Source organism: Takifugu flavidus, chromosome 3 (assembly GCF_003711565.1).
Source record: "Takifugu flavidus isolate HTHZ2018 chromosome 3, ASM371156v2, whole genome shotgun sequence".
NCBI classification, from domain to species: domain Eukaryota; kingdom Metazoa; phylum Chordata; class Actinopteri; order Tetraodontiformes; family Tetraodontidae; genus Takifugu; species Takifugu flavidus.
Window position 1 is genome coordinate 13,094,310 of NC_079522.1, and position 24,620 is coordinate 13,118,929.

Sequence of the window (24,620 nt, forward strand, 5' to 3'; positions counted from 1 at the left end):
GCCTGAATGAGCAGAGGCGAAGAATTCATGGCAGGCCAGCGCTGACCTTCCGTTGCTGAGTCCCTGCCCCATCCTGGACCCTTAACTCATTCTGGCATTTTGTTCACGCTCTGGATGACAGTGCAACATTCATCGTGCCCTCTTTGGATTGACCCACGCGAATGCCTCAAGTCAAAGATTTGCTGATGAGGAAGACGTTTTCAAATCACTTTGTAGCAGATGCGAGGCCCTGTGGTTCTCACCTGGAAGGATCTCTGCTCGAATTGCAACTGGGAGACGCTGGAATGAGATGAGGACGAGGCAAACTCCTGGTTTTCAAACTGTCTCTTCACACTAGCCAGGCCTCCAGGCAGTGAACACGCCTCTGACTCATCCATCATCTACGAGCAGAGAACAGATCACATGACATTTGCCAACACAAAACCTCTGACCTCAGTTAATCGTCTGGCTCACACTGATTGCTAATGTTTAAATCCTTTAAACAGCATAATTCCATAAAAAAGCACATTTGTGATTACATCATAATTATTTATCAAGTATTTTGGGTGTATTAGTTATTGGGAAGGTAATAAATAGATAATAGCTTTTTTTAAAAAGTCAACGCGATGTATCTAAGGAGAAAAAAGACCAACGGACCTTATTTGTATGAATGTCAGGAAGACATTTCATGGCAGGCACCCAGTTCCGATAGATTTATTTTTTGCGGTTGGCCAAGAACAAAATGCAAAACATCAATAGGTAATGAATTCTTTCAGATTTGCCACTTTAGATTTGCCACAGAGAGCTTTCTGATGCATTTTGCTGAACCGCACCAGGACTTATGGCTTAAAACTGGGAAATACAAAAGCAGAAATAAGAACAGAAGTATTCCTTCTGCATTCACCTCAGGCATGCAGGACTCATCCTGCGGGATCTTGCCATGAAAGCCACTAATGCTATTTCATACTGTAATCTTCTTTTGGGATTTCTACTTGCTTCCCTTGTTAAACATACAGGAGCCTATACAGTATTCTGTATGTCTGCAAGACTGAAAAATGATTTTTGATGCAGCACAATTTGTGAGGTGTTGCAGAGGAGTTCAGGTCGATGACCGTCATGTTATTAATGAGGTAATAATTCATCCTACAACATCCACCCGCTATGACACCAACGTCTTTCAATAATGCTTAAGGATACAAACATATAGTACTTTGTACTTTGACTATGGGCAGCAGAATAATTGCAATCAATACAGAGCTGAGGGATTCTTTTCTCTTCAGGTTTACACACTGCTGATTTGATTTGTCAACTACATTTGACAGGAGGGACCTCATTGGGGTTTGCATTGAAAGCTAAACATGCTTGATTTAAGATTCACCGATTTTTGGAAATATGCAATTCAACTGAATGTGGCTGGACGAAAGGAGGAGGGACGAGCGATGGCCATCAAGACTACAGCTATCGCCAAGCACTCTCACTCCAGCATGGACGTACAGACGACAGCTGCAAATATACACAGAGGAAAAACAAGATTCCTAAGCTGACTCCCTCTGGCCACCCCCCCACACACACACACACACACACACACACACACCATCACCACCACACGACCGCTACCACTGCAGAAACCTCCCTTTCCCTATGAAACATTCAGCTGTCAGCCGCTTGACCAGGCATCCACACTCTCACCAGGGCCAAGGATGTTTGTAGTCTGGCTCCTGCAGCAAGGGGACAACTTTGCACCACAAAATTATTAATAAAAACACTAAGACTGACTGGTTTGTTCTGTGGTTGTTACTTCAGACATAAGTGTGTGTGTGTGCATGTGTTACTGAGCCATTTATGTAAAGCAACCAGGAGCCAAAGGCAAGGCTTTACCAAAGTGCACTGAGCTGAAACAGCTGCAACAATAAAAACTTTCATCTGTTTTAGTAATTATATTATTAATTCATTACTGAATATTTGCATTTCTAATCAGGTCTGTATTTCTTCTGTATCGTTTGGGTTCCACATTTATTATTCGTCACTGCCCACATCCACAGCTATGAAGCTGAGATTTTTAGGCTTAAACTGGCTTCAGGTTTTTAATCATGCAATGCAACCATAGATCAGGGTTTAGAACTGAATAAAACTCACTTGCTGATAGGTGCAGCTGCATAATTTCCATGAAAAGAATCAGGGCTTTGGAGTAGAACTACTGAGTTGATAAATAAACTTCGGTCTCATAAATTCTACTAAAGCCTTGGGTCTCCGAGTCTGGCTAACAAATCTATGTGCACATATTTTTGTTTTTAATAAAATGTGGAATACCGTGTAAAAGCCTGTGGATGTTGTGTGTCGCTCAAAGAGGTAAATGTGAAGGCCTTTGGTCAAGTGCTTGTCTCTCTCTGACGTGCTCTGAAGCAACAACTCATCTACGTATTCCCACAAGCTCTCATCTTTCCATAGTCTGTGTAGTGCCACTTCTTTGGGCTCGGAGGTCGACACTTTTTATACACTGACTACTTATACATGGATGTTCTCATGATAACACCTTCTGATAGTGACGGCATGGACATGCTATTATGAATCTTCTGCCCAGACGATGGTTGCAATAAGCTAAAACTATTTTACAAGTGTTACCTATCAAAAGGATTCAGATATATTTCTTTTTTTCCACCTGAATCGAAGCCAACAGATTTTGGCTTTTGTTGTGCAGAGGAAATGGCCTCATCGGGGATATAGAACTGTTTCTGTTTTCTTGTACAACAAAATAGAGAGATGATAAAACCAAACAATGAAAAGGTTTAGAAGGGAGAAATGAAATCATAAATACTGGCAGCACCACACTGTTAATGCCATATTTTAAATCTAAGCACTTCCCAAATGGCCACCATCCCGCTTTAAATGTCATCTCCCATCAAAACCATGTGGAAGCATCGTCTCACCGTAGCAGAGGTAGAACTATTGCTCTCGTTCTTGCTCACTGCTGCCTGATACATGGCCAAGCGCTCCCTCACTGACACTGGCTCGGGCTGCTGGTGGTCAACGCTCCAGTCCTGGGGACGTCCTGATCTTCCTGTGCTGCCGACCGCTGCAAATATAAGAAATAAGCCTTTAAGGGGTCAGTGGTCTTATGATGCATCATAGCTAGTGAGCGCGTAGCCTTTAGCTTTTGGAAGTTGTTTTCTCCCCCGAACAAGCTGCTTTAGGCAGATTCAGCCAAATGGATTTTCTGACGTTTTCTTAAATGAAATATGATCATGATGAACAGACACCATATTCATTCAGAAAATGCCAGATGGTGCCTTCATGTCTGAAATATGAAGGCTGCAGTTTAATTTTTTTCCCCCCAGATCAAAGTCCTTGTAATCCCAGCCTGACTTTATTAAAGATATCTGCATAGTTCTGTGCACAGTTGGCACAATCGCTAAGGAATGGCTGGAAGCAAATGATCTGTAACGAGTATCGACATGAAACCGAAGCTGCACTCTCATCAATCAACAGGCACTATTTCGCGATTCTCGCTGCTCGGCACATCCCCGCGGATAGCCAATTAAATGGGAAAACTGATTTTGCATTTGACTTTTCAGAACTACAAAGCACGATTAAGAAACAGAGCTGGATCCATTAAGGCTCAGCGCACGCCCACACTGGACCTTTCAGCTCCTGGCATGTTTTCCCTCTCTGAGCAACAACACCGTGGGATGAAAGAGAAACCTAAATAGAAATTATTTTCTGCTGTTATGAGCTAACACTGTGACCTTTTGACATTTTGAAATCCTACTCATTGTTGTGTTTTTCCCGGAGTCATGTACATTTAGTATGATATAGAGCTGGGGGGTCAATTTAATTCCTACTTTAGAGTGGATTCAAATAATGGCATTTGCTTTGTAAATACACATATAAGTGCAGTCAGCGTTTCCTTGGTGCAAAAGCATTGGTGGTCATCGTCATCATCATACTTCTGAGGCCACTTAGAGTTTAGCTATGGCTCCACTGGCTCAAAACACCCGTCTGTTTTCTAACAATTTGAAGTTATATTTGAATCATTGGTGTGATGTGGTCTGTAATCCCACCAATTTTCGATCGGTGCGATGTCTGACGTGTTAGACTAACCTCCAGCCCCTCAGGCAGAGGCAGAGTGTCCTGGAGACAGCAGGATCTGAAAATAAACTGAATTTTGTCCACTGTATTATGGGCCAGCGATACAGGTCAGATATCCTATACCTTAGGCTGCGGTGTACTGTGATGACAGAAACACAATAATGCTCTCATATATCACCCAAGAGAAATGCTGTTGTCCTGCTCTGCAGAGCCAGACATGTCGGGGCTTTAATGGCTGAGAGTGATGAGGGCAACACTTTAGATATCTCTGACTTCTGAGAGAGGCATGTCATATGCAACGCCGCCATGACACGCGGATGAGGTAACACGGACTGACTGGAGGAAAAAATAAAGCCATCCTTTTTATAAACCGGCTCGGTCTCTCTGCCAAGTCATGTTCCCCCGTGTCAGGGAGATTTATGGACTGGAAGTCGGGGCGATAGAAATAAAGGGAAGGACAAAACAAAAACGAAGAGGCGAATCAATGAATAACTTTAAATGAGACCATTTGAGACGATGCCAGTAATCAAATCGTGACACCAGCAGATGTTTAATCAGCATTAACAATAACGTTGAAATGGTTTCATTGTGTGAGAACGTAACAAAGCCAGAGCCTGTGCTATAGTTTGATACCACATTATAATTATTACAGCCTATTTTCAGCTTTATGGCGTGCAAACAGGAGCGCCTAGAGATATATTTTTTTTCCCTTTTAGCTCCATATCTCTTCAATACCACGTGATGAAACCGGTTGGGGGGGTGATAGAAAAGAAACTGCAAGATGTCAAGGGAGCAGGCCATTTTACTGCTGCTGTGCCTGTCACGGAGGCTATATGAAGCCAAGCCGAGGGCCATCGACACCTCCCCACTGCTGTCTGCCCCAAAATGATCAGAAATCTGGCAAATGGCGGCTGAGGGGTGGAGTAGGGTGATGGGGCAAAAGACCGCACAGGCAAATATGAAAACAGAAAGGGTCATTTCCAAATGTGAGTGTGTAGTTTTGCAGGTCGAAGCTAAATGGATGCACAAGAATCTGTATCTGGCAAAGGCCATCTGATAATCAAAGAGGTGACACCCTCTTTCAGCACAAGCCTTTAACACCCAATTTTCTGTTCATTACTTACCGACCAAAGCTTTTGGTTAGCAAGGTTTGACAGCGGCACCAAATGGGGCTACATTAATTGAAATGTCAGCCATACGGGGCAATTTCTTCCCGACAGACAAAAGCAAAACGGCCACGATAATTGAGCTGTCAGATCTATCAAAGTAAGGCTATACTGACACTGGATTACCCTCCGGCGCTTCGTTATGCTAGGCTAAGTGCTTTGTCTCCTGATTTGCTATACTTTGAGATTATTTTAGATCGGATTGCTGGTGGTTGTGTCAATTGAAAGGAAACAGGAAGAGCTCATGCATGTTTTATGACAATGCACAAATCCTAGTGGAATGGCAAAACACGCACTATAATGTCACGGCTCATTTTATTTTTGCACCTGATCTTTCAGCACACTACAGCTTTGCTTCAAAGGGCTGTCATATATGCACAGCCGAGGCACATCAACCCTATTCATTACCGGCTAAACTGCCATCTACCGTTCCTAATCTGGCTCCTTCCACTTATCGCTTCAGCACAAAAAAAACACTTTCGAAGCGCTGGGGTGACGTTGAGGCTTATGTTGATGCAAGATGCGGCCTTAAACTGCCTATAGTCCACATAAATCACTTACCTTATGTAAGTGTGTAGGCTGTACAAGTGACAATATAATCCAAAAGAAGCAAAATGTCCCTTGGATCCAGAGAGAATTCTATTTAATCTGGTGTCTGGTCTTCACATGAGCAAATCCGGGGCAGAGACAGACAGCGTGGCCTGGAGACCAGCTCCAGCAGAGTGCAGCTTAAATGAGACCCAGGCATCCAGTGACAGCTGATTTTATTTTAGAAGTCCCCCTTGGTTAAAAAAAAATATAGGATGGACTTGGGGGGTGGGGGTGGGGGGGGCTAGGTGGATGAGGGTGGTCTTTTTTTAGTTTGGAGGTAGTCAACATGCCCTTAACCTTATGTCACGGCAGTCTTATGGATGCCGTCGGGGACACAGTGTGAGCTGGAAAACACCAGCAAGTTCTCCAGTCAATAGCCCAGTGTGAAGGCTCCCGCATAGGTGACAAAAATACAGATTTGTACACACTTACGTCCGGGTCAGAATACATGAATTTAGCCCAAAGACGAGTGATCTGATATTTAGGATGTGTGTAGTCCCATCCAGACATTAGACTTACTCACCATGAAAAGTACCTATTTTGCAAAGCAACATTCTCTCCTCATTTATGGTGCACTTTAAACATCAAATGCTTAATGATCCAGCCCTAAAGATTATCCAGGAATATCCTAAAGAACTGTAAATGAATCTTTGAATGTGTTTAAATGTGCATTAAATTGATCCTTTTGATGGAAAAACAAAAAAGGAAGAAGATTCTCTTCATGTTGAATTAGGGAATTCTTAAGTGAATCATTCATAAGGTGTTGAGTCTCACTCCCAGGAAGCTCACTAGTGTTCCAATAGATCACCTTTGGTCTTTCACTATGCTGGGATAAACAAAGAATCTGCTGATTATAACTCCATGTTAGTTACAATCGATCCAAAGATTAACCTCTCAGCAGAAAATAAATACCATTATTCCAGAAAATGCCAAAGAAAATCAATAAAAATAAATTATTGGAATAATACTGACTTGGCCGGGTCAAACTAATATACCCATTAGTCCCAGCTGACAATGCTTCATATGCTCAGAATGCTGAGCTCAATTACTTCAATGATCAATGCTTATCAGTAAGTGTTTTAGCAGAAAAATGTGTTGAAAGCTCGGCCTCCCATCCTGGGGGGATCGTGTGTTTTATTAGATGCATTTATTCCTTTCTTTCCTCATTGTGCTTACTTCTTGAAGGCTGGTTGGCCTGAAGCAATAGCAAAGGTCCTCTTTCAAACCTGTGACCTGTTTGTGGCTGATCAGCCTGAGGCTTTTTCATCCACTCACTCTCAACCTACCTCCATACTTGATAATACAAGAGAGAAGCTGGCCTGACAAAGTCTGGAATAATTTATCTGTGCGCTCAACATATTCTTTGTGTGTTTTACCGTCCTGGTGTTCGGTGTTCAGCCCACCCCGCGAGGCAAAGCTGGCAGCGCATCGGCGAGAGAAAAAGGTGGTTATCAGACTTGTGGAGGAGCTGCTCTCACCTGATAATCCCGCTGAAAGAGCACATGGATTTCCTGTTCCTCATGGAAAATAAACATACCCCTCTAGAATACCCAATGAAGTTCTGAACACACACTCGGAGCCGAGACCACGTCCCACGAGTTTTAGCTCACGGCAACTTTCTGTAAATAGAGCCCCGAATTCCATTAGTTTAATTTGTGTAAGCAAACTGCCAGTATACAAACTCAATTCCCAGGTTCTATATCAGTCGGTCTAGATAGAACATCTGCTCTGGAACGAGGTGTTCTGATCAATACAAATGCATATTTCACTGTGAGAAAACCATGTGGATACATTCCCATGCGGTTTAATTTCCAGTCAATAAGATAGGGTCTTTCTATTCTGAGGTCAAATGCAATTTTCGACACACACACGCCTGCACTAATGGTGATATGCTGTTTTATAATCAGGCACTTAATAAAATGAGAAAATCCACAATAACACAGTGTGGCTTATTTTTAGAACACACACAAACACACACACATACATACATACATACATACATACATACATACATACATACATACATATACATACATACATACATACATACATACATACATATATATAAATATATATATATATGAGAGGGAGGAAGAGAGGGTGGGACGGACGGACAGACAGACGGACAGACAGACAGACAGACGACAGACAGACAGACAGACAGACAGACAGACAGACAGACAGACAGACAGATAGATAGATAGATAGATAGATAGATAGATAGATAGATAGATAGATAGATAGATAGATAGATAGATAGATAGATAGATAATATACATACGCCTTTAATTTGCATCTTTTTTGCCAAGAGTCGATACTGTGCATGGTTTCCAAAAGCGCTTTGGCAGGAACAACAAGGTAAACGCTGGGAAAAAATGGTCATAATTTTCATTTTTGTAAGGTTGTTTTGCCTGTGTCTGTTTCCAAGTCTCATTCTTTCACAGCAAAAAAGCACAATAAAATAAGCTGTGTTTAAAAGACAAGGTAAAGGCTGGTCAAACTTTAACAGGAAGTTAATGACCTCAGGAACCCCTCAAGCCTGTACTGTGTACAGATATTGAGTTGACACGCCCAGAGCCACCCCTGGCCAGATTCCAATCAATAGACATCTTGGCCCGACTTCAATTTTCTATTTATGCAAATAGGAATGGTCTTAAAAGTCACTTGTGTTGCAGAATAATCGCACATTGATAATACCGGGGAGGCCACTGATACTTTTGGGTGGAAACCCAAAAGTTTTCAGAGGGTATTACAGAGTCATCACTGTCATCCTAAAATCCAGCTGCTTCCTGTGGTAAATCCAACTGGTGGGATCAACTCTTTTAAAGGAAAATGCGGGAGCATCTGTGAAGTTTAAACAATCTCCAACTCGTGCAAAAAATATATAGACACAAGCTCTACAGAATAAAAGCCAAAGTGTTCCTGTGCTGTCCTCACAAGCATGTGTGTGTGGTGACTCTGATCGAACATAAGAAGAAACAATTAAACAAGGAGACAGCAGCAGCATGGAGATTTAGACCACAGCTTTGCATCCAGTTAAAGCGTCTGCCCCCCCCCCAAATGTGGTGTCTGTCCTGTGTCCCGGTAGATTATGGAGCATTTGCTTGTCAACAAAGACTGAGGCTGTCGATCACTTGGGGCAACAAGAGCAGTTTGGCAAGAAGTGGTAAATGTAGATGTGTAACAGAAGAGACAGCACACAGTCACATACGAAGTGTTTGTCTGTGTGTGTGCTTGCAACCTCATTTTTTGACACTTTAATGCTTCTTCTGCCCCCTTAAATGATTTTAATAATTTTCCATTTTGACTTTCAAAAGCTTGTAAATACACAGTGCGTGCATAGTGCCGTGAGCATGTGCATTATCTACACATGCTGTTACGCTTAATGCCATAAAAGCCACAATAGATTGTCCTTGCTTTCCTTTCAAATCAAATTCTAAGTCTGCATTACCGACCAGCTCCGGGATTATCTGTCTTTGACTGGTCAAATTAACGCAACATTTTTGCTGCTGCTGCACTTAAGAAAGATGATTTCCTTTCAACCTTTAGAAAAGCTCCGATACAATTAGGCCCTAAAGCACATACAATACACCAGAGAGGTCAGAGTATTACTACTGGGTTTATTGGACTGGAGTTAAAAAGTATACCCTGCCCTATAACCTTTATCTCTACCATCTAGATCACTTAGAAAACAAACTGGAAGCATCACCTCAGTGCTATCGCACAAATGGGAACCCGATTTTGACTTCCCATTAAAAACCTGCCATGGAGGCACTCTTATCTGGCCATGAACAATCTAGTATTCCAAACCCATTTCTGTCAAATCATTATCTTAAAGAACAGATGGGATTAGCTGTAATGTTGCTGCATGAAAGACAGATCCGCCTGGCGACAGAGCCACATACTCACAGGAAGTGGTATCCACACAGAAGGCCATGGTGGGATCTGCCGGTGGATCGGCCTGGATGCGACTGCTGGACGTCGTTGTTCTGGACAGGAGGGCTGTTACTTCCTTGTCAGGAGAAACGAGAGAGGAATCAATGAAAACACCTGCGCTCGTTCCCAGGAGAGGGGGAGAATACACACGTACAGTTCACACGCATAGCAGCTGCTAGAGTCAAGCAATTTGATAAGTTTTTAGCTTTAGGGAAACAGAAAATGTGTATACCTGCACAAGGTAGAAGACCTTCAACAGTAAACACTGCCTGGTTACTTAGTTCAAACAGCTTGGCTGAAATTTAATAGAGCCATTTCATGGTACTAAAGGCATTTTTACCAGTATTTTCAAGGGTCTCTATTGATAAAAGGGACAACCTTGGCGCACACGGGCTTGTTTTTACCTTGAAGCGTTTTGTAAAACTTAGAAGTCAACCAGTGCACTGCATCTAGTCTGCTGCAAATCGTCCCTGAGGGGAACAAGCACACCTGTGTTTATGCATGTTTGCCGGCGTGTGGGTCTCTGGAAATGTATGGAACTCCATCTTTTTCCCCCTACATTTGCAAATCAAATGTATTCCCTACAGCATTTTTTTTTCCCAAGAGCATCTTGTTAGGCATCAGTGTGGAGTGACATGAAAACAGCTCTGCACGCAGCATCACCACATTGCTCACACACACCCGCACGCACACACTCTTCAGAGTTTGCTAAAGGACAGAACATTGTCCTTTAGCAAAATCCCAGGACGGCATGCACGGGAATTAGCATATTTTTCTACAGTGTTAAACACATGCGCACACTACAAAACTGTTTTGTACACATCCTCTGCTGCTTTCCATCACTGGCATTGTCATCCCTTGCTAAAGCCCCCTCACATCAAATGAGACTCAAATCAGTGAGCCACAATGAGCAGCAGTACAAGGTCCAGGCTGGCTGCTAACAGGCGGGTGATTAAATGCATGAGAAAGAAGAGTGCTTTGGTGAAAATGTGTGTGTGCGTGCATTTGTGGCACTGATTGCAGCTGGCTGGAGTGAAGCAACATTCACTGAATGAGAGCCATTAAAGAGATTCCAACATTTATCTCTCTTTGACTTGGATTGGCTTGTTTACACTTCATTTAAAGGCTGCAGTAAATTATGCAGCTTCTACATGTGGCTTGTGGGTGTAAACACAGTTTGAAGTATTTTCTCTGTACGTTAATAGTTTCTAGTTGCATCACAGCAGATTGAACATCATTGAATCGCTTGACAAAATTATCAGCTCAGTGCATTGAAAAAACAGCAAGAGATATTATAAACAAGCTTCTCCACGTCTCACTAAAACTGAATGATGCGAAGTCGGTGTGGCAACAAAGTAAGCATCGATAATATACTGTAAAACAGGTCGGAATTCAGAGTTTTCAAGAAGGGATGGATGCCTTGCATATTCTATGAGTATACACAGTCTCTGTATTACCATAAAGCTCTTAGCTGCAAACACAAACTTAGATTGTCGCTACAAAACTTTGCAGAAGAAAGGCAAAGCTGGCCCCAATAGATTGTATTTACTTTGAAAATATCTGTCTGCTAATCCAAAGTCTAACCCTAAGGATGCGTGCTACGAAGCAGCATTTTGATTTCCCTCTCTATTCTGTGCCACGCCATCATTAATCAGATATGAGGAACAATCATCTATTTAATAGAAAGCAGGGAGTCCCATTCCATATGTTCTCCTTGGCTCAGCCTGCGGATGAGGAGGAAGGTGTGGGAGGGTATAGGTGGTGATGCTGTCAGATATGTGCACATATCTCCAACAGACAGAGTTAATAAATGAGCGTGCTTGGTGAAATCTGTCTAAACATTGCTGGCTTGTCAGGGGAGGAGAGGAGAGGAGAGGAGAGGAGAGGAGAGGAGGAGGAGAGGAGAGGAGAGGAGAGGAGAGGAGAGGAGAGGAGAGGAGAGGAGAGGAGAGGAGAGGAGAGGAGAGGAGAGGAGAGGAGAGGAGGGGAGGGGAGGGGAGGGGAGGGGAGGGGAGGGGAGAGGAGGAAAAAACTAGACAACAAAATTCTACTCTGGCCATATGGTACCAGCACATATAGAACAGCTGTCTGCTAACCTGCTTGTAGGACCTGTGATAGACACACAGTAACAGCGAGGAGCAACACGTACACAGCAGGAATAGCAAGGTGACTTCACCTTTGCATTTGTGCCTATTAGAGGCAGATATCAGACAACCCAGGAATGTGTAAACTCGCTCTTCCACGTCTAAGTATGTCACACTTTTACACTGATTGTCCTTTGCCTGCTGTTGACATTTTTATCCTCTAACAAGCTAGCTTCTGCCAGTAAGAGTTTAATGACATGCAGTGCTCTGCGGTGGGTCACCGAGGAGAGATGTCTGCCCGGCTTCTCAAATGTTCTCCCTCCCTCTGACACTGTCAATGTCAGTCGCAATAATTCAATTAGCAAAGAACTGTGATATCAAATGTCATCTGCCAGGACGTGACAGCCTCGGCCATGGAGAAAGGAGAACGCAATGTTTCGAAATCTGCTCGGGGAAGCAAATGATTGATCGCTATCTTCACTTTTTGCCTCCAAAGATATATTTGAACCACAGCTAAAGAATGTAACTTGTTTAAATGTGAAATGCAAAAGGGGAAAAAAAGTCTGAAAAGAGTTTTGTTGACAGAAATCTCCTCCCTGACTAGTTTGGGGTCAAATATTGTGCAATTTGCCATGTTTTTGCTGGAGTCGGTGAAGTTGCGGTGAAACATAAATCAATATCTGCAGGTCCAACGTGGCATTTCAGAGGAAAGCGGGTTGCCACCTTGTCCAGACTCGCTCACTGATTTCAACTGTCTCGTCTGTATTTGTTGTAGTTCCAGACGCAGGTCCCCCGCCTGTCCTCCTCAGTGACCTTCTTGCCCTGTCCATCCATCTTTCATTCATTTGGACGATTCCTTGCCCTGTGTGAAACAAACAACGTATCAATCTCTCATTAGCTCACAACATAAATGAGCATCTGGGGGAAGCTGGCAGAACCTGAGCGGGCATTTGCAGTAGCACTATAGTTCCGTCTTCCTTTACATTTTAAATATCCCCCACCATCCATAAAAAAACAAACCAAACCCCTACCCGTGGTGCTTGTGGTTCAGCACCCTCCTACTGCCTTGTGGCTCTGCTGGCATATAACAGTAAACAAATCAATTGGCTCCGCAAAGCAAAAAAAATGATTTGCACTTGTTTTTTGAAAGGATGAGTGGGAACACGAGTTTCAGACACCTACAGGTATCCATGAAGGAAGAATCGTGATTTTTATGTGTGCCTATATAGCAGAGAAGTACATGATGATAAAACACAACATTGCCATGTTCACAGCTCGTGCGCTCTTGTCTTTTCACTGTCTGTTACAAAGAAAGAAAAGTGCAAACAGGAGGTTAAGATGTATTTTCCTTTCCATCTGTTGACTTTTAAATGTCATTATGGTTAATTTAACAAGGCAGCTGCGCCGGAGGTATAGGCAAAGACATTGAGAATAGCATCAAATCACTCTGGGTGCTGGGTAAAGTCATTTGGGACAGGTCTTTTCGTCCAAAGGCCACACTCCTAGACTGTGAGTACAGCTCAGTCTCAGCTGCACACATCCACTTATGAGGTGGTGATTTCCATCAAAGGCCTAAAGGACAGTTCAACGGACTAAAGGACAGTTTAACAAAGGTCAGCAAAGGTCGTGAGGAAGGGAAAACGCATGTATCGCATGTACTGTACCAGGTGGAACTGAGGACTGTGTGGAAAACTTTTATTTGCTTACAAATGCTGCATTTTCACATTATTTCACCAATAGCTGAGTGTTAAGGAACTCTAATTTGGAAGCGCTACATTTAGAATCGAGTCCTTCTATATCTTAGCATCCCATCATCAGAGCATTGGAGTTTTCAGGGAAACAGCATTGTAAGCCCGTGGAGTCATTCTGGCTGTGGGAGTAAATATAGCAAAACCTGCAAGAAAACCTTTGGTAGCAATATGAGGAAAAGGTTAATGAGGAAAAAGGAGTCCTAACCTGAGGAGGGAGAGTGATTAGATCTATTATGTTTCATCCAAAACTTTCTTTTGTTTTATTAAGTGCATATTCACCCTGCACAGTTACTACAGATGTGGGTTTGTGTTCTGGAAGCAGGAGAGATGCCAGGAGGCACTGAAACCTCCAAAATGCTCAGAGCACCTGTCTGGGGGCAGCCTACCTCCTCCCAATCCTCTCTGTTTATTTGTGTTCATATAATAAAAACCTGTTTGCTCCTTGTATGTGACTGTTAAAAAAGCCCAATAGTTTCTCCAAGTGGGATTAATGAAGTATTTCTTCTTCAAGGTCAACACATCAGTCGCCCCCTTCTTCTCTCGTTAGCTGTGACAACTTCTCTCTGGCTTTAATTACAACTGGTGCCATCAGCATTTCCTTTTTGCAGAGCATTCAGCTTCTTTTGGGTTTGTTTCCATTCCTCTATGGACCGCCCTCATTAGACGGAGGCACAGCGATGCTTAAGGCAGCCGTGGGCAAAAAGGGGCACAAAAGAGCCAGTTCAGACAGAGCGAAGAGAAGAGAAAGAGATGAGGCAAGAATCTGCACGATAAAGCCAACCAGTGAGTGAATGGACACCGAGCACAGAATCGTACGGGGCTCATACGTCAGACAGGGAAAAACAAACTCCATCAGATCAGCAGAGGCTGAGAGAGGGTGGAGGAGACAATGGTGCACGGGAGCTAGAGTCCAAGAAAGGGCCCAAAAGTGAAAGCCATTGTCACAGAGAGGCCAGAGGCACAATAATGTAAAATAGGGAAAAAGGATTCAGGGACATACACCACAGCATAGAGTGAGTTACAACCAAGGCCCTGGGATGTGCAATTGCTCTTTGTTCTAAGCAGAACTGCAACAGATAAAGCTCTCTGCTCCAAAAACTTGCTGAGATTTATGTCCAAGAGGCACGTGCTTTGTACCTGCACGCACACACACACACACACACACACACACACACACACATCTTTGGTTCCAGTTTCCTCTCTGAGAGCTTTAAAGACCGTGAAAGTGTGTGCGGTGTGTTATTCTATCCTGGGTCGGCTACATGATGCAACACTTTGTCAGAATGACATTTCCAGCTCTGCCTGTTCGGGATGAAGCGTGCAGCAGTTATTAATTTATAACATCCTTAAACTTCAATTTATAAAGTCAATGGGAGTCACAGAGGTCATAAACGACTGGCTGGAATATTAAAATATAGATTTACATATGAAAACTACCGCAGGTTAAAGCAAACCATATTTAAAGTTCAACAACAGATCCAAGATTTGATTATTTTGGGTGCTCAGTCTTTCAGATATTGGACATATTTCCAGTGCCGAGGCTTTTAGTCCTTACAAACACCAGCGCTAGCTGTGGTTTTTGTGCACATGTGTGCCAGTAGGGGGCAGTATCTGTTCAGGCTGCTGCTATAGAGTCAGGTGGGTTAATCAGCACAGTAGCGGTGAAGCCATTGTTTGTGACCACGCCGTGGCGTGCAGCGTAGCCTTATTGAAACGTGTATTGACTGTTTGGAAACGTGGTTGTGCATAATAAATAAAAGTAAATATTTGGACATTTTGGCTGCGATGGTGGGCCTGTACATTGGCAGGCCTACAAGCCCTTCAGACCAGCATGCAGAGAAAAACTACTATTTCCAAACACACACGCGCGACCTTAGTTTCAGTTGAATAGGCAATCACAGGCTGAACAGAGAGGATTTTAGCAGATTGATTCAAGTATCTGCTGCCGAAGCATTTAAAAGCAAAAACTAATTTTGTGGGGAAACGGAGAGACAAGAGTGTTAACCAGGTTGAGGAGTTTGTTGAAATGGCGGCCCGGTATAAAAATTACCAATAATTAGACCAAGAGAACAGAAGAGAGAGAAGAGTGGGAGTCGCTGTGTGATGGTAAAGGCCGGCAGGGATGCACGTTTGACGCCAGGGCTACATATCGTATCATAACCCCCGTCCTCTTAAAAATATATAATCTAATTTGGAAACGTGGAGCTGGAGAGTGTAAAACTGGTCATCCTCTGACTGGTCCATGATGAAGTCATAATATGCAGTCCATTACATAGTGCTCTGCTCTGCTGCCATTTTTAACTGCCCCCTGGCCCCCCGGGCACAGTTTTAGCCACCGCTGGCGTCCTGACTCTGCACTTGTCCAGCTCTACGGGCCTTTCCTGGGCTCACGATCTCGAAAGCTCTTAGAGCAGAGGAGAGTGTCTGAGGATTGCGCCTCTCCCTAAACGACGACGGCGTGACCCAAATCTCGTGAGCAGCTGACAAATGAAAGCATGACAGATGTCCAGACTTGAGTTTTGAAGCTCGGCTGCTGAAACTCAACACTGAATTCATTGAGGCGGAATCAACGCTAACGTTTCTGAGCATCGTGAAAAACTATTCTAAATATACTTAATGATCTCACTCATACATGCTGTGGTCGTTCAGATATACTGTGTATATATATTTAGTCTGACTATTTTGAGCGGTCTATATTCATTCTCCTCAAGCTATATATTGAGGACGGGTCGCTGCTAGTTGCAAGTGGCTTTTAAGAGGGCCGAATTCTGACCGACTTGCTCAACGCCAGGGGGAAACAAAGTTGTGGGAAAAAGAGAAGATGAGTGATTAATTCAGCAGTTGGGTCTGAAATGGGATGTGGTGGGGCTTAACATAACTAAAACATGAGTAAAATTTGTTAATCACACTCCGACCTTCTTCAAGTGCCGAAAATGCGAGTCAATTTTCCGTTTGATTTTCTCCCTGCTGACTCATCCTGATTCTCTTCGAGTCTTGTTAGTCGCTGCCTTCACTCTGCGGCCTTTTCTTTCACAATATGGCCCTCTGCTCCCTGCATGTAAATCAAATTTCAGAGTCTTTCATCAGGCTCCGTGCTCCACTAATGTTCCCTGAGCAATGCCCACATCACCAGACACAAACTATTTATACGCAGTGACTCCAGAGTAGCACAGGATCTGTTTTCAGCGTCTCCAAATATATTAGTGAATCAGGGAGGCGACGCTAGCTAGCAGACTGTATGCCTCACTGATATTCTGGGGATTTAAATCCAACGCAGTAAACGAGTAATACAAGGTCATCTGGTATCAAAATGATGGTAACTTCACAAACAGGCAAAGTTACCGTAGTCACTGTTTTCAGCAATGTGATGTCTCATTGGTGTCCAATTGAAGGAAAAAGGATCATCCTGGCACCATGTTCTGCAGCCCCACAAAGCAGATTTGTCAAACCTCTAAAAATATTGCGTCGCGTTTATAATAAATAATTAAAACGGTTAGCCTGAAGGTCTCTGGCTAATTGTTAAACACATAGGCTCTTGTGGGGCTGAGGGTGTCAGAGTGTGTTATCAGGTCCCACAGCAATCTGCGTGGAAAAAAGCCCCAAGATATGCCTTCATTAGCCTGCTATGGGAATGCATTATCACACACTGGAGTAAATATGCACATGCTACCACCAGACCCGCTGGGGAACAAACGACTTAACACTTATTAAGAGGGACCCACGGCAGACATCTCTGCGTTTCAATTCTCCTAAAGAAACAAACCAGGCAGCAGGTAGGAAATTGAGTGTCTGTGCAATCTGAATAAGTAAGATAAATCGGTCGGGGTTCAGAGCTGCGCCTGGCAGCTACCCCGCGGCAGCGCAGCTATTCCTGCAGCTGGGCCACAGGTCATCATCACACAACAGACTAGCACTGCATCACAAGCCTGCCTCCGCCGCCAGCGCCATTAAAAGATTTGAATCTGTGAAACTGAGGAGAAAGAGATGCCTGAGAAAAGTTAATGGAATTTTTTACGAGCTCAGTAGGTCTGATGAGGACACCGGTGTCCTCATCAAACCGGAATCAATTTTCTCGCAGACATAGTGTGACTTTTAGCTCGCTCCACACTTAAAGTGCATTTAGCTATGGCGATGCGAATTAAATAAATATAAAAGAAGTGTCTTTATTGCAGACTCATGGTCGATTTGACTGACAGGAGAGAAAAAAAGGCACATATTACTTAGATAACACTTTGAACCAAATAAAGCCATCTTCAAAGCCATGATGATATTGTTCACCTGGCCTGCACATGAATTTATAGGCTCGGTTTCTCAAAGGTATTGACTCTGGCCTCCTGTATCCTCACTTTTTTTTTACCTCACCAATAATTGAGTGGTGTACAGTGGCGCTGCATTTTCACACCATGAGGTTTGCCTGTGTAAACATACTGGGGCCGGCAGGCGTCATCGTCATCAACACCAGACATTTGAGCTGTGATCAGATGTCCAACATGCTCCAGCATCTCCCTTGTGCAGAGGACATTATTAGACAATGTAAAAAGTGAATGGACCTGGAACACTATCACCCCTTTTGATATATTATTTTGATATATTTTGATAGCAGTGAGTCAGAATCCGCTATGTTTGGCTTTACAGACAAACTGATTGTCAGTAGAGCTGATGAACTCAATCATCCTCATCCTCAATTATCAAGCATAATTATGTCTAAAACTTTAGAAAAATCCTGGCAAGATCTTTGGACCAGCAGTTATCTAGCCCTAACAAAACAGAATGCATTGAGTCAGCTAACCATGACCCATAAAACCAGTGTAACATAAAGGGACTTGCATATTTAAGGTAATCAGCAGTAATGTGATCCAGCCCACTGGCTTTATTATTCATAGTTTGATACCCTTTAGGAGGTTTGAGCTGCCTTATAGAGGTCACTAGTTAGTTATTTAAGTTATTTAAACATGTTGGTATGATGCTGTCTCCACAGCTCTGCAGTGTTGTGTGTTCCTCATGTTCTGTCCACAGTAGAAGGTAGGGACACTTTACAATTATTAACAGCTCTTCCCTATTTCTAAAATGATTGTCAAACAGGTTCTTAGCAATGGAATCAGTTCTCAAGGATTCCAACTTCAGTGATCTACCAGATAGCATACCTTGCATTAGCGTGCTGCTTCTGCTCAAATAAACGCTCTTGTCTAGATTTGCCAACAGCATCCCATAATTTAAAGGGTTCTTGGGCTTCCGCTTTATACTCAACTACAAATTTTTTCCACTAAGGTCTGACCATGGCTTTCTTCTTTTTAAGCCTTAAAAATGGCTTACTGCCTTATAAAGCATCCACTATATCATTAAACATAGAGCACACAGCTCCCCTATTCTCCTCATCTTTACAGTTCATTTCTGTATAGGACTGCATTCACACACACACACACACACACACACACACACACACACACACACACACACACACACACACACACACACACACACACACACACACCACACACACACACACACACATATATATAGGTACTACCATACCAGGAATTATCAGACTTGAAAAAGGTAGAATTACAAAAGGAATTAAGTGAAAGGTCTAGTGCCTTTCACTTTAGAATTATTTTCAATTTCAGCATTAAAAACCATTGTAGTTTTAAAGCCTTTATGGAAACAATCTCGACAGGGAGAAAAGCTATCTTTAAGCCCATTCAGACCGTGCAGTGAAGACGCATGGGAGACAAATCAGCCCTCAAGTCTCACCGTCTGAATTTATGCCAGCAAGTGGCTGCTTCAGAGGTCACAACATGAGAGGGTTAAACAACTGTGACTATCTCCATCCTACAGTCTTAAATCGCTTCAAATCCGTTTATATTGAGTAATTTTTTTTCAGGTTTTCTTCCCCAAGAATGCACATCCTGTTAATCAGCCTGCCAGGGACACAAAAGAAAAACCTTTCAGACACCTTAAAGCTTCAATAATTACGTTTAATTAACACTATTCGATTAGTATGTGTCTGGGTTATACTTTTGATTAAAAGCGCATCATTTATCCTCCCTCTCACGTTGGGTCCGGATTAAACGCGGCTTTTAGCGCCCTCGTAGATGCTGCACTGCCCCCCACTGGACAACAGTGGGTATTACAGAAAATTAAAGCCGTCTCAGGTCGAGAGCAGTAAAAGCATCTACATTACGACACAGTTATCACGATCCTGGGTTTCCTGTGCCTTATTTTCCTGCTCTTCTTCCCTGCAATCTCTTTTCCTCTTGTTAGGCTCACCTGGGCAGGAAACTGGCAGGAGCCCCCGGACCAGCTTTGGCCCATTGCTACATTTGCATTTGTGGACCGCACTTCCTGTGTTGTCTGCTGTGCAGTGCCTTCCTGAGAGCCAGTTAGCTGCCCTTGCAGCTCTTTTGAGGGTTTTTTCCACTCCCCTGGAGTTTCCAGTGTTTTTTTTTTTTTACCTTTTGGTGTTTTGAGTTTGTAATAAAACTCAATCTATTGACTTAAACATGTTGTGCTTCAGCCTCCTGAATTCTGGGTCTGGCCTCCTGCTGGACAGCCCATTATTAACCCTCAAGACATTGTGATGAAATGGAAGAAAGTAATGGAAATCTGTTTTAAATACCAATGTTCAACTTTTTTTTTTTTTACTAGTGGTGCATTCTGTCTTTGCTTGGCTGTTTTGTTCTCACCTCTGTCTCATACACGTGTGTCAACATGTACGCGCTCATGACTGGAAGGTCGTGTAGATGCTGTAAGAGACAAGCCAGAGTCCCCCGAGGATCAGCCTGCCGCATGAGCAAAACATGCTCCTTGGCTCCAGTGCAAGAACCCCCCCCCCCCCCTTCCTGTCACCGAGGGATCCAGGCCACAGCTGAGCAACCACACGAGGGTCCCTCAGTCACCATTACAGTTGTCCGACCAGAGTCGTTTAAATAAATGAAACGGCCCACAGAAAGCAAAATGGGGAGTATCATCAAATATTAAGCCCAGAATTACAGATGAGATGGAGGCAAGGTCATGTTTTATAAGCAGCCTTCCACAGAGCTCCCGTCCCTTCTCCCTCTCTGGCAGTCTGGGATCGCTGCCCACAAGCACCATTAACACTCACTGCAGGCTGCTTTTTGTCGGGAAACGGCTGGAGGAGACTATAAACACTCATGATACAATGCCAGGCTGCAGCATGTGTAACAGCGCCAGGATGTGATGTACTGACGCCTCCACCAGCTGCGCGGCCTGTTTTCTTCAGGAACTTTGGCGGATGTGCGTTGCTTCGCCCCCGGGTGAAAGGAGCAGAGTTCAGTTAGGAGCAGCGGCATTAAAGTGTGATCTGAATGAACTCCCGATGGAAAGTTAGCTGCTCATCAACTCTCTCTAGGAGATAATCCCAGCAACTTTCATGTTTGTGCGAGACTTTTTGTGAAAAGTGTTTGGCTCTGTGGTTTCATGCCGAGCGGGTAGCGCGCAGAGGAGGCGCAGGAGATCGGTGAGATTGGTGCCTAAATCCAAAAGTAGGGGATGAGCCTGAAAATCTGACTTCAAAAGATGCTTTGGTGATGTGGTTCATCGACCCGAGAAAACACTCTCACCTCTGAGGCCAGGTGTGATGTGGTTTTAAATCCATCTCTCTCTTTGCTCCGTCCCTGGCCTCAAGGAGTAGATCTGCGCTATTCAAGCAGCAGCCGACATACCAATTAGAGGGTTATTTTTGAAACCCAGGCTTAACCCAAAAGCTCCCCTAAATAGGCCTTAAATAACATGGTGTCAGATACCAGCACTGGACAGAGGCACCGGTGGGTCTCAGAGCCACCTTCGGCCCTGAGATCTACATTCTCTGGTCCCCACAGCAGATTTTCCAAGTTCCGCTGCTATGAAGGCAGAGCTTTCCATTCTAACTCTGAGGTCACCGTTCCTGGAACATTTGGAGGGCTCAGATTTGATGTGGCGACCACATGAGTGGGAAAAACTGGGTCATCTGGGCTTTTCTGTCTCCCCATCAGACATTCCGGTGAAGGAGAGGTTTGCTTATAATGATCTGCTTCACTTCCAAAACATTTTCCTCTCCAAGAAAGAAGCTGGGAAGGGGTAAAGAAAAAAATCAGGCCAGAGAAGGCTGGAGTCTGTGGTGAAAAACACGTCTGCCTGCCAGAGTCAGCGTAATAATGGAAAATCCCAAACTGCTGCTGCGCGAATCATATCCCAGCAAACGGAGCCATAAGCGACATCCTGTTCTGCCTTCAAACCTTCACACTACATCTGAAGCGAGCTGCAAACTTCTCTCATCCTCCACCCAATACGTGCTCTCAGCGAGAGCTGCATCTGGGTCTACGTTCACATCAGCAACTCCGTTGCTGACGTCGCCTTTTCAAGTTTCCCGGGGAAACAGCAAAGGCCTGGGAGTCGCACAAGTGGGAAAGTGTATTATTCATAAAGAGTTCAGACTAAAAATGCGCAGTGGCAGTGCTTACTGTGGTGGCTTCAGCCGGCTTTTCAAACATCCTCTTCAGGCTATCAAGGGGGACGTGGAACCTCTCGATCCTCTTCTCAGCCTGCGGATCTTGTGTGTGTGCTGGATCGACGTCTGATCTCTCCACCTGCCAGCCAGGAGGACTCTGGGAAATAGAGACCGGGGCTGCTGACACGGTAGCGGCCGGCTCCTCTCCATTTCCTGATTGGATTTCCATCGTTATAGAGACACCAAACCTGCCCTCCGATCACCTCTGTTGCCTCTGGACTTGGTGCCCTGAGGGGGAGTCGACTGTGTGAGGAAGTGATGAGCGGGACATGCAGGAGTCGACTGGGAGGCTCTCTGAGCTGCACGCAGAAAGAGGAGGAGAAAAGGTTCACATAAAGCTTCTCCGTCGCTGATCTGCAGTAACGCACACGCAGATGAAACCAAGACTCATTCAAACTCATCCAGACACTTTCTTACATCAAGTAAAAAGGTCTCTCTGTCCTAATGTATTGGGTTTTGTAGCGTGGCTACATGTGAAGAACAAAAAAGCATGCAGGGAGTTCAGATTTGAGGCTTTCAGGAAGCAGATTAACAGCAACGCTTTGCCCATTCCTCACCCACCCATCCTGCCTTTAACACCAGAACAAATCATGGAAGGCCCATTCACAGCGGACGCTGCCGCCCTGCCCCGCAGACGCGACCGGGGATGTTTGTCTTACTACCCCTTTTATATTTTCTTATTATAAGCCTTGCCCTGAAAGCAGAAGACAACAGGTCCTTCTCTTATCCAAACATCCATCATGGTTGGGATGATTCCCAGCACACGGGGGTGCCGGACCATGTTAATCGAGATGAGACATTCACTGCCCTGCTCCTCAGTCAGGCTGAAAAAGATGGGCAGAGGTCAGACAATAAAGAGGAGAGATGGGATGACCCGGCAGAGGAAACCGTGGGTGACTGGCAACATGTGTCAAGAACGTAAACACAGCACATAAGGAGGGAGCGAGAGAGAGGAATCCTGATGAGCTAATCTCAAAGAATGAATGGTCAAGATACACATCTGACAGTCCTACACACACGGAGGCTTTAATCTCCAACAGCAGCAGATACATTATTCAAACAGGACCAAAGTGTCAGACTCAGATGGATCCCGTGTCCCCTGAAGCCAGCTGGTCTCCGCAGTTCCTCACAATGGGGAACATATACGCCCATACATCCTAACTGCAATAAAAAAGGTAAAAATGTTGGAAATATAAGAGAATTGAGCAGAGTATTGGGGGGAATTTGGTGTGAGAGCAAACAGTAAAGCCCCCCCAACATGAATCAGCCCATCTTTACCAGAACCAGACAACATTTCAGCCCTGGTGGGTCTCCAGCCAGACTCCACGGTGAGGTACAGCATTCAGGTTCTGTCTTGTTTCCTGCATAAAATGTTCCAAACAACTATATTTGCATGGCAGACTAGAACGTGATGCGAATCATCAAAGAAGTGTTTATTTGTTTAACTCACAAAGTCCAAAAGAGAAAGTATGCACATGCAATTAAAAGTCAACATTGATGCCCACTCGGATTAATGTGTTTACTTCCAGAGCCAAAAAGTCTTAATTGTTTCCATTAAAAAGCCTGCAAACGCAAACAGACATCAAATGAACATCCCTCAACTTTGACATAAATTGAGATGAGAAAAACTGTCCAATGTTTGGAAAAGCTGCCCCGCGTTCCTCCGTTATTTGAGGTTGTTGAGAGAGCAGAGAAGGCACAAAAGGACGCCTGCATCCGTTTATGCTAATGTCTGTCTGGTTGTGTTTGCGTTAGCTGTAAAGTGTATACGGTTAAGATCTATATGCAAAACCCCTTTACGTTAATTATAATTCAACATTTAAACAGATTAAATGTTTAATAGCCCTTCACTAAAGCCTTCGAACGCTAGCGTATAGCGGCTAAATGTTGTCACCACTAACCGACACGCGGTAGCTTCCCTCCCTGGGTCTGCATATTTTAGCCATTATTGCATATTTCTAATGACCTGATCAGCCCCACCAGTACTCTGGCTCTGTGTTCTAACAGGGGAGCAAAAAATTAAAAAATCTTCTCGCTTTAGATGCATGAATGAGCTAGTTTTTTTCTCTAGAGATCATTTAAAATGTATGTTTTACATTCCATGTCAGAACACGAGTGCTGCAGGATAATTCCAACAGAGACATGCAGCAACATTTAGTTGTCAGCTGCTGACAAGATATTGCTCTTTATCCCCGCGTGTAGCGCTACGTCCACGCTAATGTGGCTCGCTAAGAATAATGAAAAGTTCCTCACTTTTGCATCTAAGGCTCATAAAACTCACTTCTCCTCATACCAATACAATGAAAGCCGTGCTTCTGTTAAATCCACTGCACCCTGCATGAGTTCCTCTTACGTCCCCTTTTATTGTCTGCTGCTTCACTATTTTATCAGCCACCTTTGTTTCTGTGGTTTTCAATTACACTGGAGCTGTCTGTTTTTTTCCTCTGTAGGATGTAGGAGTAGCTGCAGTTCCTGCTAAATTCTATATTAATGTTTCATACCAAATAAACTCTCTAGCCTC

General features: G+C 43.9%; 1 protein-coding gene across 2 annotated transcripts in view; it reads right to left on the bottom strand.

Annotated features, from left to right (window-relative positions):
* The window catches only part of xirp2a (xin actin binding repeat containing 2a), a 35,063-nt gene extending 11,826 nt beyond the window's left edge, over window positions 1–23,237 (bottom strand). Inside the window, exons 1-4 of one of the 2 annotated variants that reach the window (XM_057027579.1) lie at window positions 22,053–23,237; window positions 9,732–9,834; window positions 2,907–3,052; window positions 243–380 (exon numbers count right to left, since the gene is read on the bottom strand). In XM_057027579.1, coding sequence (XP_056883559.1) covers window positions 243–380; window positions 2,907–3,052; window positions 9,732–9,834; window positions 22,053–22,268 — 603 coding nt within the window. In that variant the 5' untranslated portion in view covers window positions 22,269–23,237. Of the gene's footprint in view, window positions 1–242; window positions 381–2,906; window positions 3,053–5,792; window positions 5,960–9,731; window positions 9,835–22,052 lie in introns of those variants that run through there. The other variant, XM_057027580.1, reaches the window with a different exon arrangement.
* Between the last annotated feature and the right edge of the window lie 1,383 nt (window positions 23,238–24,620).